Raw genomic sequence first — 13,981 nt, forward strand, 5'->3', positions numbered from 1 at the left:
CGGCTGCCTCCTGCACGCCCCACCTGGGATGGAGCCCACAGCCCGGACATGTGCCCTTGACTGGAATCGAAACCCGGACCCTTCAGTCCACAGGCCGACGCTCTATCCATTGAGCAACACCGGCTAGGGCCCTGGTGACAACTTATTAGAGGGAATTAACCTTCAGCAACAATGGAGGGCTCTGCGTAACAGGAGAGGAGCTAACAGCAGGTGTCACTGTGTCGGCCACTGGGACTATTCTGAATTTTTCTTGTATGTATGATGTTCCTGTGAATTCCCACGGCCTGAGAGAGTCCAGATCCGAGGTGATGGAAGGGTGTCCTCGCCTACACAGCATTTATTCCTGGAATCACTTGTGCTGATCCTGCGCTATTTCATTATTTCAGCCTCAAATATGTTTTTGGGGAAAATTCCTATCGACAACCACTGACTCGGGCGCGATGGCGCATAAGGAAAGGCCCAGCCGAGGACGTGTCCTTTCTGTGTTTCTGACGTTCGTTACCTATTTGTTGGTATATCCACCCAAAAGCTCAGCTTCCTGAATGGGACATCTTGAGAATTCGACAAAAATGTCCTTGTTAATCCCCCCTCGCCCCCCGATGATTCTCTCAGGGCCGTCACAGGCCTGCTCCTCTCCTGGCTCGGCCACGGGACCGACACTGTAGTGCCCGGAGCTGCACAGCTCATCGCATACCAGCCGTGAGGCCACATGCCTGTGGGCTGTTTTCGGAAAGAGCTGAGAAAACATAACCCAGCCCCAAATCACCCACAGCCGAGCTAAAGCTCTCACCGCATTCCGTGCCCAGTGCCACGTGCCCCGCCGGCTGGGAAAACGGCCGAGCGGCCTGTCCCCGCAGTTGCTTTCACAGAACAAGGCAAAGCTTTCTTGTCCAATGAAGCAGAGAGCAAACAGCCCTCTCTGAAAATGTACCTCTGTCTCAAAAAGATGTTCCCCCAGAAACAGATATTAATCTTGCCCCTTTGCCCACTCAGCCAACAGTCAAAGGCCCCCCGAATACAGAAATTCTCTGTCATTTTCTACGCGGCGCCCATCAAACCATCTCATCGCACGGGACTCCAATGGAGCAGGGAACGGCGGATGGAATGCGTTCACCTCTGCGATGATCTCATATATTTTCTGAGGATGAGCTGCCACAGGCTTCTCCTATGTGCAATTCAAAACCGCCCAGAAAGTGGGCGAGCATTTACCGCCAGTTAAAATGGAAACGCGTCCTCTGCTGCTGCTCCGCACCCACGGCAACAAATGCTCCCTGCTCCTTGTGAGGTGCAGGTTACAAAAGTGAGACACCCACGACTCAAACCACTGTCACAAGTGGAGCAGCCGCAGGGCCGGGTAACATCACCCAACCTCCTTCTCTACAGACCGGACTGTGAGCCGCCCACGGTCATTCATATTGTTGGCGACCAACTGGGAGACTGTAGTTCTCCTGGCCCCTGGCTCAGTATTTACTCATGAATTCCCTAAAGTCCATGATTTCCCCCATTCCCATCCGCCCCTTCCTCCAACCAAACCGCAGCCTTCCTGATCAATCAGTCAGTCACTTGACATTATTTTAGAAAGGCCCTTCTTCAGATTCTAAACACACACACACACACACACACACACACACACACACACGAAAAAATTCAAAAAGTGAACAGTCAACAAATATGCCAGATGCTGCGGAATAAAACAAACAAGCCGGACGCAGTGGAGGTTGGGGGCCCCTTAGTGACAAGCGAGGAGCGAGCCCAGACTGAAGCCCCACCCACCAGCCAGGCAGTGGCCACTAAAAGCAGGACAAGGACAGCTACCGATACCTAAACAGCCATGAAGGCTCTCAGCACCATGCCCACATCGCTCACACAAATCAACGATTCATCCAACTTGAAAATGAACATGTTGTTCAAAGTTCAGCAAGTCCTCAAATGTGTTCTCTTTGAGCACGTAGGTGTCTCTGAGTTTGTTCTTGGGAACAGCAGCAAAGAAGGTTTCTCTGCAAAAGGTGCATGTGGTTACGATTAAACTGCCTGATTAATGGGGAATGAAAAGGTGACTTATTTTGCTAACAGGTACTGGGTAAACAGGGTATTAAGAGTAGTAAAGCAAGGAGAAAATTTTACAGGGGTGCAAATGACATCGACATATTGCTCAGCAGGAATTTTAAGCGCTTAAGCAGTAAAATTTTTAGAAGTAAACATTAGATATAAATTTGGAAATTATGTAGGTTGGTGTTGGCTCACGAGACAATAATTTTGGTAAAATTAATACAAATGATCCTGTAGCCTTCATAACTGTACAGAGAAATGTTAAATGTTTAGCTCAAATTATGAACTGGTATAACATGATATACATCTTGGTGCATCTGAGTTAATAAGGAAAATACAATTGTACTATGTGTATGATTGGGAAAATTTGTATGCTTTATAAGGTTTCTTTCACATGATTTGATTTTATATTATACCTAAAAACGTGTATGCTTCTTAAATTTTAGTAAAACAACAATATATTGGTAGAAATTTTCTTATATAAGAAATAAATGTAGCATCTATTTGTCTGCCTTAATCCTAAATATAAAGCAATATCTATTGTCGTGGTTTGTGATTTATTTATTTTTTCCTTTTTCTTAATATGTTTTTTTTATTGATTTCGGAGAGGAAGAAAGAGGGAAAGAGAGAAAGACACATCAATGATGAGAGAATCATGGACCGGCTGCCTCCTGCACGACCCACACTGGGGACCGAGCCTGCACCCCTGTCCGGGAATGGAATCCTGACCTCCTGTCATAGGTCGAGGCTCAACCACTGAGCCACCTGGCCGGGCTCTTTTTCCTTTTTCTCCTGGTTGCTTTGCTTGTCGTTTAGGTCGGAGCACCAGGAGGTGGAGGCTGTTACAGTAACTGCGCCAAGTTCTGGGGTTCAGTCTCCGGCTGGGACACCTGCCAGCCCTTGATCTTGGTCGGCTGCTTCTTCGTTTCTGGGTGCGTCTGTCAAGCGAGGACAATAACGCCTCCCGTCTGAAACTGTGATGGGCGCTCGCGGCACAGGCGCCTGGTGCTCAGGCCGGCAGCTGGCCCAGGCCGGGCGGCGGTGCCCGGGAACTGAGTCATCGGGATGATGCCGCTCTGACTCACGGCGCTGGCCACGCCGGGGCTCAGGCTGCGTGTCTGGCGGCCGCCCGGGGCTCCGTGGAGGGCCTCGCTGGGGGGGTGGGAGGTTTGCAATAACCGCCAGCGTCTGTGTCGGCAGGAAGGCTGAGTAACTGGACAACCGGCTGCCAGTTTGCACAACACCGGGACCGATGTCCCTGCCCTCCGCTCGTCTGGTTGCAAACAAGCAGCCTGGGCCGCTGAGGCTGGGCGGCCGACGATGTGATTCCACTCTGGCACCCGAGGGTGCCGTCCAGTCAGGGCCGTGGGACGCTACCAGGTGGCGGCTGTTCTCTCTCCTCGCCCCGATTTCCTCGAAGGGACGGCGGGGAGCAAACCTCGGTGCCATCGGAGCTCACAGAGGCGGAGGAGTCGGCAGCTCGAGCTGTGAGCAGGAGGTCAGCCGGGGAGAGTCCGGGGTGGCCCGTCTGCTCCGTGGAGTCAGCCCTCACCGGCTCTGGACGGCCCCGGCCCCTGTCTCTGAGGCTCCGCCGACACGGCCAAGGGAACACGGGTTCTTAAATCAGAATAACAACGTGAACACGGGATTCTGATAGCTGCCTTAGAGAAGACCTCCTGTGGCAGCGGTCGCCAACCTTGCGGACCTCACTGACCACCAGGGGTCTGCGGACCGCCGGCTGGCGACCGCGGCTCCAACGGTTTCCTATGGTACGTGTCCTCATGTGTACGAGTGGCTGATTTCCACAGCTTATTGAAAACTTCAACAGATGTCCACGTCCACGTGACATGTCATAGGATGTCATGATGTATATGAAGGAGGAGCGGTAGGGGTGGCCGGGCCTGGGGCGTGGCCCTGTGAGCACCGCCAGACCGCGGTCTGCAGGGAGCACAGACCTCTGGGCAGACGGTCCCAGGCCAGAGGGAAACAGGCCTCGATGGAGACTGTCCTCCCCAGACGTCCAGTTCCTCTCACCAAGATCCTCCTTTACACCTACACTCCGTTCTGTGTCTGTACACACGGCCTAGCGTGTGACTCAAAACCATGGAGAACGCAGGAAAAGTGAAGCTGATGGCATTAGAGAGGAAAAAAAGAGAAATAATACATAGCGGAACAGGCTTAGGAGTTTTGGCAGATTCTTGGGAGAGATCTGATAAAACAGGGCCTCAGGAATGACCCCTAGCCCAGCCAGCCAGGCTCAGTGGCTGAGGGTCAACCTATGAATCAGGAGGTCAGGGTTCGATTCCCGGTCAAGGGCACAGGCCTGGGTTGCAGGCAGGAGGCAGCCGATCCATGATTCTCTCTCATCATTGATGTTTCTAGCTCTCTCTCCTTCTCCTTTCCTCTCTGAAATCAATAATAAAATATTAAAAAAATAAAAATATAATCTGCAGTTTATCTGACTGGTGCTGGTGGTTCGGGTGGGAATGGTAATCTCTCTGGCTTTCTCCACCCGATTCAGAACCTGGAGTTTCAGGTCACACTCTAACCACACGGCGTCTATCCTGGCGTGAGTTCGCATCAGGGAGGTCTTGAAAGGGGTTAAGCAGAGATGAGGCAAAACTCTGAGTCATAACACATGACACAAAACCCCAGAGTTGAATAGCAGGTATGCGAGTGTATGCAAATTATCGAGGGGTAATGACAGTCTGGGTACCGACAACTATTATTGCTATGCAGTGTGACATGTCCTTATTGGGTTGATTTCTACACTGTTTGCAATAATCCATTAAAAAACGCATTGGACACATAGGGTTTTTTTTTGAGTTTGTAAGTGTTCATTTCCCACCCCCGACTGTATAACCCTAAGAGCCATAACTAAATTTACAGTTTAAGCTAAATCAAGCACAAAACGGTTCCTGATCATCTCTAATACTGGAGGTTTTAAAGGAGACTTGATAAAAAAAATTAAAATGCAAAAAGCAGCACAAAGGTAATTACATTATTTATCATGGAAAGACCAGTCAACCCGGTCACTTTCCTAACTCCGGCGTGAATGAAATATTACGCAGATTTTTCTGTGTGGTGATCGAGTAAATAGACCAGAAAACCCCCCAAAGAAGCTGTATTCCTAAGGTTAACGCAGTCCTTATTAACACTCTAGGCATCTTACCAACCTGGAAGGTGAAATATTCACCTGAAAAATGACTGCAGTGCTAAGTTCTTTCTTTGCTTCATGTGCACAATGGATAATTAATCCAAGAGAAATACATCTCAGAGGGTGAAGGAAAAACTAGCCGACAGTGACATTCGAGGGAGCGAGACACATGCTATTGAGGCCAAGCCCAGGGAAGCGCCGTCCTTCCTGCCCTAGTTGCAGCCCCGTCCCCATGAGCTGGAGCTCATTTTCCAGTCAGTGAGTTATCTGGGTCTTGGGCTCTCCTCTCCCCTCTGGCTGACTACCTCTCGCTTCTCTGCTCAGCAGCACTCCCACCAGAAGGGGAGGACATCAGGCGAAAGGAAAAAGGGAGCCATCCACGGGCATTTCTAAGTACTCTGAAGCTTGAATTAATTTTTTTCTTTTCCTTTTAAAAAGTATATATCTTTACTGATTTCAGAGAGAGGAAAGGAAGGGGGAGGGAGAAAGAGAAACATCAATGATGGGAGAGAACCATTGACCGGCTGCCTCCTGCACACCCCCTACTGGGGATCGAGCCTGAAACCTAGACATGTGCCCTGACTGGGAATCAAACCTGGGACCCACCAGCCCACAGGCCGATGCTCTATCCACTGAGCCACACCAGCGAGGCTATTTGTGATGTTTTAAGAAAGGCTGTTTGCCTAGTGATTCAGTTCGTCACCCGAGCCTGAGACCAATCTTTCAGATGGTTTATAGGTAATGAGGTCATATTTGTGGGTCACAAATACAGCCTTAAATGCTGCTTAAACTGACTCAATTACACAACCATAAATGATGGTTGAGAAAGGAAAGTGGTTATTACAGTACACAAACACAAACCTTTAAAACAGTACTATTAAGTATTTATTAAAAAAAAAAACCCCCAACAATCTTAAAGAACAAAGAGAATGATTTCAAGTAAATGTCTTAGAAGACCTAAGGGGAAAATGTGAAATTAGTTTCTGGTGAAAAATAAATCCCTGGCGCAGCGCCTGCACGGCACAACGTGAAAGAATAAATGCCTCCTGGCTAAAAACAGAAGCAGGGGTGGGGTGGGGTGGGGGTGGTGGTTGTTATCAACAAGCCAACCCCCCCCCCCAAAACCCCAAACCCAACAAAAAGTAAAACAGTATAAGTAGTTTGTAAAAAAGTTAATACAATACATGCAATTGAAGGATATTATGTTAAATAACCATCTTTATATGACCTTCTACTTCTGAGCCTCATAAAATAGTGGCGCTTGCTTCTAAGATTGTTTTCAAATGACCAAGTTAAAGGGGCCTTTCAGGATGAAAAGGATTCATCTGAGGACGGAAGTGGGCAGAGGGGGAGTAGGAGGCTGTACCCCAGCCTTCCTCTCTCCTGGTTCCCCTCATCCTTTCAGGCAAGAATGCACCCGAGCTGGGTTCTCCACCAACAGAATCCTCACGGGAGGGAAATGTCACCAGGCTGAGTGAGGTTAGCCCGGCTGATGCGTCTCGTGGCTGAGCATCGACCGATGAACCGGGAGGTCACAACCCGGGCACGTGCCCTGACCTGGAATTGAACCGTGACCTCCTGGCCGAGACGACCCCCAACTAACTGAGCCACCCCAGCCAGGGCTCTCCTGTTTTAAGAAATGTTATACTTTCAGGTTTTTCATTTCGGTCTGTGACTGTTATTTTGTATTAATTTTTACACGCTGGCTAAGATATGCATCAACATTTCATTCTGGGGCACGTGGACACCCAATTTTACTAGTGTTATTAGTTGAAAAGACCACACCTATTTTGTTCACTGTATTTGTCAAGAATGAAATCATTCATGCAACCGACTGCCTTTGTGGTTGTTTTCTGGACTCATTCCGCTTCATCAATCCGGTTTCCTGTCTGTCTTTATACCGACACCAACCACATCGCTGTGGTTAAACATAAGTCTCGAAATCAGAAACACTGAAGACTTTCTACCCGGTTCCTTTTGAAGTGAGTCCTTTGCATGTTCATACGAACTTCAGAATCAACTTGTTCAACAAATTCTACCCAACAATCGTGCCGATGTCTTGGTTGGGATGCACATCATCTTTAGATCAATCTGGGGGATACCTGCCCCCCAACAACAGAACCCCCGTTTCTTTAGTCTCGAATTCCTGTCAGCAGTAGATTGTGGATCCCAGGGCCCCTGTCTTTCAGTTCTTTGTCAGATGGGTCCGTTTGATGTTTTTGCTGCTCTTGGTACCTTGATAGAATACGATGCGTTTATTTCCCTTTCCAGCTGTCTCCTGGCTGTGTATTAAAAAAGTATAAATGACCTTCCTAAGCTGATGCTGCGTCTTGCAACCTTGCTCCGCTCATCTATTATTTACAATGATCCGCCACAGGCCAAGGCCAGGAGGAGGCGAGCTGGGCACCGGCCTGGAGCGCAGGGTGGCAGGGAGGACAGGAGAAGTGAGCCGTGAAGACAAACAGCACTCTCATGCAATCTTTTAAAAAGCCAAACTGAAGAGCAACAAGCCCATAGGCTGGAGGCCTCTTGTAAAGAAAGTGGCTTTTCCCGGTACAAGCAGGTTTCTGCCTAAACCATCTGCGGATAGACCTCCACGTCTTCTTTCTCTCCCGTCTCTGACTGAACAGGGTAGGAACTCGAACCCGGTGGGGACGGAAGTGGCAAAGCCACCTGCTTCTCTCAGGAAGCGGCCCGCCAGTCTGTGACCCTTCACCACGTGGCTGCTGTCCGCTGGTCCTCAGGTTCAGGAGCTGCCTTTGTATTTTCAGCTCCCTGAGATCGCTTCAACATTAGGAAGAGATCTCTGGATTTCTTTAAATGTCCTTCTTTTTGTTTGGTTTATGGAGATGAGGGTATAGTTTATGTTGTGGGTGTTATTAATATGTAGTTTGTAATTTACAGAGTTACATTGTATCTTATTTTTTATTATCTTCTTATTTTTATGCATCAAAACATTTTTCAGACAAGGGCTTGTAGGCTTCACCGGGTGCCTAGGGCGTCTGGGGAGACTCTGTTCAGAGGCTACTGGTGGGAACAGCGCCTCCTGGCGTCCCGACGAAGAACGACTTCTCATGGGCAGCGCTGACCTCCCAGTGATGAGCAGAGCGGGGACCACAGAGGAGGGGCGCTGTCCCAGCAGCACATCTACACGCCCGCTGTCCCCCTTCGTTCATCTCTCTAACAAAGCCCACCCGCTCCCTGTCTGCACCAGCTGAGGCCGGCTGAGCCCCCATCTCGTGCTGAACTCTGGCCTTCGCCTCCACACAGGATGGAGATGTCAGTCTTTGCTCGCTAACTCCGTGCGTGCGGACAAAATGCAGCAGGCGTTTTATTGTCTTTGGGGTGGGGGGAGGGTAACATTGTCTTTCCAAGCCTAAAGTAGATGATTTCTAAGGCTTCTGCAGGGGGAATAAAGGATGCACTTAACGTTGATTCTTGGAAGCCCTAATTGTACAGTACGTCTCCTCATAAGCTTTGCCAAATTGCAGCTTGGGAACAAAAAAGAATGCTCTTCGTTAGTAATAAATTGTCACCACGAGGATCACTGTGCCAAGTCGAATTCACAGGGAAAGAAAAGGCAACCTTGAGAGCTGAGCAGCAGGCTGGCCGGGTGCAGGCTGCGGGGTGGCCGCGGCGGCTGGGGCGCGGCCCTCACAGCGCAGTCAGTGTCTCAACGCCTTCCCCCCACCTTCCAGCTGAGCCCTGGGTCCCGGGCCGCCTCTCGGCAGGCAGAGGTCCCGGCCCAGGGCGTCAGCAGACCTTCGTGCCCCCAGCACCGTCCTCTTCTTCCAAAAGGTTAGCCTTGCTCAGCCCTGGCCACAGGGGGTGGCTTTACCCAGGCCCTGTCATTAACGGTGCTGCACGCGGTGCAGAATGAGGTGGGAAAACCGCAGTGCGAGTGATAATTAAACGTGAAAAAGGAGGGCTCCCCGCTCGCAGGCAGCTCCTGGCCTTTGCCATCAGAGTGACTCGGAGGCGGTGGGGGCCGTCGGCCCTCAGCCCCGGGGCTGCGTCCAGTGCACACAGGCCACTCGCCCGGGTCCGAATGGGAAGCCATCGTTAAACGTTAAAATGCTGCCTTTTCTATGGGGAGTGAGAATGTTACAAATTAGCCCTGAGAACACATCGAGAGAATACCGAGCACCATGGAAATGGTCAGAGAACCGGAAGCGAGAAAAGCACGTGCTGTTTTCTCAGGAGAGAAGGCATCGGGGGGAAGAAAACGGTTTCCAGGGAGACGGGAAGAACATATGAACGGTCTCTCCTCCCCATCTGACCTTGGAACCACCCGCCAGGGCCTCCCCGTCCTGGCTTCCTCATCTACTTCCTGTCATTTCCTAACAGGGGCTTACTGTCCTGACTTCAGGCTCCTGCCCGGGGAGGGGAGCTCAAGACAGGCCCTAGCTCAGGGCGGTTTTCCCGGAGGCACAACGGTTCATCTAAATCAGTGATAGCGAACCTTTTGAGCTCGGCGTGTCAGCATTTTGAAAAACCCTAACTTAACTCTGGTGCCGTGTCACATATAGAAATTTTTTGATATTTGCAACCATAATAAAACAAAGACTTATATTTTGATATTTATTTTATATATTTAAATGCCATTTAACAAAGAAAAATCAACCAAAAAAATGAGTTCGCGTGTCACTGCTCTAAATGCTACCGAAGCAATCCCTGGGCAAGTATATAGTTCATGCTGTTCTTACGCTGCATTCAAAGTGAGCCTGAACTTCTGAGGGCCTGACGTACTATGGAGAGGACACTGTTATGAGACAGGAGTAGGGATGCGACAAGTAAATTGCCAGTTCAAGTTCTGGCTTCAGCATCGAACTGCTGTGTAACCTTGGGCGTGTTACCAAACCGTGTGCCTCGGTTTCCTCATCTGTGAAGTGGGGGACATAACTGTACCTGTCTGATAAGGTTCCCAACAGGTTAAATGAGTGTTCAAGTGTATAAGCATTTGGACCTTACTCAGTACAGAGTGAATGCTGTATACATGTTCAGTTATGATGATGATTATTATTATTAGTGGCAGGTGCACGGATTCGTGTACACTGAAAGGGAATCTGGTGCAAGTGAACCAGATTCAGGGCCGACAGGGCCCCAGCAGCAACCTAACCTACCTGTCAGACTGCCTGCCCCCCGGTGGTCATTGTGCGTCATAGCTACCGGTCAAATGGTCGAATGGTTGCGTAGGCTTTTATATATATAGATTATTATCATTATTATTTTATTGCATGTTTAGTACCTAGCATAGTATTTAATACTCTAGGCCAGGGGTGGCAAACCTTTTTTCTGCCAAGGGTCACTTGGATATTTATAGCATCGTTCTCTGGCCATACAAAATGATCAACTTAGAAATTAGCCTTCTTTGTTTAGTCAAACATTTAATAAACTCACCCAAATGCCTTGGCAAGGTCAGACATTCCCCACCCCTGCCCTAGACCAAGGTTAACAATACACTGAATACCTTTATGGCTGACTACCTTTGGTCCGTGTCGTTCTGAGAAAAGCGTCCCCAAAGATGTGTGTCCATTAAAACTCAAATAACTCAACATGGTGGTCATTTGACACGACATCATAATGAAAAAACACACGTAATTGCAAGATCAAGCCCAGAAAATGAAAAACTCCAAATAAGCGGAAGCTATAGATTTCAGGCGGGTCTGGGTCCCTGCACGTCCGAAAGGCCGACTCGAGGGAGATGAATTATGTTCTACGTTATTACACTTTGTTTCAAGGTAAGCGCTTTCTATAAGAAAATAGGACTGGATGGCTCAGGCAACAGTGGGACATCCGAAATCCCTTGTAAGTTTCCTTCTATCAGTTTTTTTGGGGGAACATCCAGTTTCATTAGATTTTAAAATATATATCATTAGAATACTTGAAGTATTCTTATTTATCTTCCATGAACTGATGTAAAAAAGGATTTTCTACAAAACACATGCGAGTGCGCACGCACGCGCGCGCGCACACACACACACACACACACTGCCCTAAACTTTAATTTACTACCAGCTCATTCAGACAGAAAGGGAAGGAGGGAGGAAGGGAGGGAGGGAGGGGGAGAGGGAGAGAGGGAGAGAGAGAGAGGGGAGAGAGAGAGAGAGAGAGAGAGAGAGAGATGTATGTGTTCATTTGTGTATGTGGAGGGGGAGAGATGGGAGGAGGGAAAGAGAGAGAATGAATGAATAACGTTAAGAACAACTCCAACCAATTACTGAAGAGAAAATACTATCTACAGGGTAAAAAACTGCAGGCGACATAGAAAAGTCCACAAAGAATGCGTGAGCCCGATTTTACTGTAATACTTGTGCTCGGGACTTTAGAAGTAAAAAGATCATTGACTCATTTAGTGTGAAGGGTGTTAAAATTATTTGGCAAATTATTTCCCACTGAAAACACAGAAATAAACTTTACAAGCAGATCCTCAGCTCCTGCCTCGGGTTCGCATTTATGGTGACTGAGAGTCTGCAATTCCTCGGGGAGGTCGCCACCTTCATGAGCACCAGCCACGGAGTGAAAGCAGCCCAATAGCGGGCTCCTTCCTGCTGCTCCCCCCGCTCATGCAGATGCCTCTTCCCTCCGCGCGGCCTCATTTATAACCGGCCCCGCGCGGCTCGGGGTTTTATGAATTCTCGGGCTTTTCTTTCTTTTTTATCTTTCTGTGCATCAGCAAAGCCACTGGCAGATGCTTTAATAAAATATACTGTGTGCATTAATATTTATAAGCCTATGAATTGATGTTTAAATAAACATTCACCAACTTAACGCCAATTCTTTAGTTTTAGACGTTAAATCACACTTACGCGGTCCGGGAAGTCGGCCTTGAGCTCCGTGACACTCTGACACCAATAGGCGGCCGTCTTCTCGCTGATGAGCTCGATGTTGAGGAAGGAGCTCTGCCCGGGGCCGTAGGAGGGGCCGGAGGTGGTCCCCCGGATGATTCTGGGCGAGACGTTCGTCACGATGTCCTAACGAAAGAGTAATGACACTGAGCCTCCGTCTGACACAGAAAACCCGTGATCTTCCTTCTACGCTCCTTTCCACGGGGCAGGATTTTACCCAGTCCCTGCTCACATCTTTAGGGGATAACTTTAAAATATATTTTATCAACACTTAAAAAAAATCTTTACTGTTGAAAGTATTACCTATGTCCCCTTTCCCCCACTAAAATATATTCTAAGTAATAGTGGAGACTTAACTCGTTCCACATGCAAGAGTAAAATCAGTTATTTGTTAGCTTTATTTAAATGACATCCTGTGATAAGATCAGCAGAGTGAGAAGAGATTTAAAAAAAGTAAATTCATTTTTACTGGTGTTGGGCCTACACATGTGAATTTATTTGCAACTGAATAATAAAAACATGACGAGTAAGATGTAGAGGATCATTTCAGTCCATTTAACCCAAGTATTTCCAATGAGATTTTAATTCCAATGAATAAGAGTTAATGCTTATAAAGGGAAAAAACGTTTTCCTAAAAGGTAGTTCTCGGGTACCTGAGCCAACAAGTACATATCGTCCTGCTGGCTCCCCCAGCGTTCACACACACCCTGACATCCTAACGGGGTCACCCAACCCCAGGCCTCCAGCTAAGACCCCCCACTCCACGAGAACCCACTCTGCCGACACCAAACCTTCCCGAGCTCTATAAACAGTAAACCGCCCAATTAACCTGCTTGTTAAGGCTAATTAACGACCCACCACCGCGTCTATAGCTTAACAAAACAGAATAACATGCGCACATTAGCAAAAACTGAAAGAAAAAGGAAAAAAGAAAACGGTTTCTTCTGCCAACTTCCAATTAAAATTAGTTTTGAGTAAAGGTCATTTAGTGGAGGATTTTTATCAGAATTAGTCATTTAAGTACCCCTCCTCACCATCTTGTCACTTCTAGGGAGATAACATGAACCCCCATTAGTAGATAGCAATTAAGGTCAATTTACATATTTTAATTAAGAACCACCCCATATAAAACAATTAGCGTAATAGGCATCCTAACTGGATTTCATAACATTTGGACGTTTTTCCAACTAGATAGACAGGAAACCTTAATTAGCATTAATTAGTACTGATCTGCATATGTTTGATAAGGCATACCCTTGCCACAAAAGATTATTTATTCCCGAATCTGCCAAATGCTACAGTTGCCGAGGATAAAAGGACTTTTCTTCCCGCTGCATGATAATTCCTGGTAATTTACATTCACTTTTACATTCGAATTAGTATATTATTACATAGCTGGGATAAATGTTACAATCAGCCTCCTTAAATATGTACATTTTTACTTATAGGAACCCTGCCAGTTAATGTTTTACTAATTAAGCCTTTTCACGGCTATTGTCATTGTGGGCACCATCCCCAGCTTCACTTTGATTTGCTATTAGGGAGCCTTGTTACAGGATCTTAATCGAGTCACTCTGGGAAGCTGAAGCCTGTGGGTCAGGGTTTTGTCGCTGCAAATGCTTCATTCCACGCTCTGCGTCCCTGTGCCCCTGCGCCCTTGCACCCCTGAGTTTGCACCCCCGTGCCCCTGCACCCAAGTTCTGCGCCCCTGCACCTCTGTGCCCCTGCGCCTTTGCACCCCTGATTCCTGCACCCCTGCACCCGGGCTCCCCCTGCACCCCGGTGCATGGAGGCTGCACAGCCCCCGGACAGGACCCCTCATGCTGTGCAGCTGTGGTCCTAGGACACCCGTCCACAAGTGGTGAGCTTGACCTCGCTCCCCGGAGCTTCTAAGACCTTCCTGCTGGCTGGCCTTGAAGGCTGGGTC

At 48.2% G+C, this 13,981-nt stretch overlaps 1 protein-coding gene across 1 annotated transcript in view; it reads right to left on the bottom strand.

The window, feature by feature from the left end:
* DPYD (dihydropyrimidine dehydrogenase) overlaps nt 1–13,981 on the bottom strand; it is a 347,040-nt gene that overhangs the window by 100,018 nt on the left and 233,041 nt on the right. The window contains exon 14 of the mRNA XM_070395710.1: nt 12,016–12,180. Coding sequence (XP_070251811.1) covers nt 12,016–12,180 — 165 coding nt within the window. The remainder of the gene's footprint in view (nt 1–12,015; nt 12,181–13,981) is intronic.

This window comes from Myotis yumanensis, unplaced genomic scaffold (genome assembly GCF_028538775.1).
Source record: "Myotis yumanensis isolate MYYU_CA2020_CCGP unplaced genomic scaffold, mMyoYum1.0.hap1 SCAF_17, whole genome shotgun sequence".
Taxonomy (NCBI): Eukaryota; Metazoa; Chordata; class Mammalia; order Chiroptera; family Vespertilionidae; genus Myotis; species Myotis yumanensis.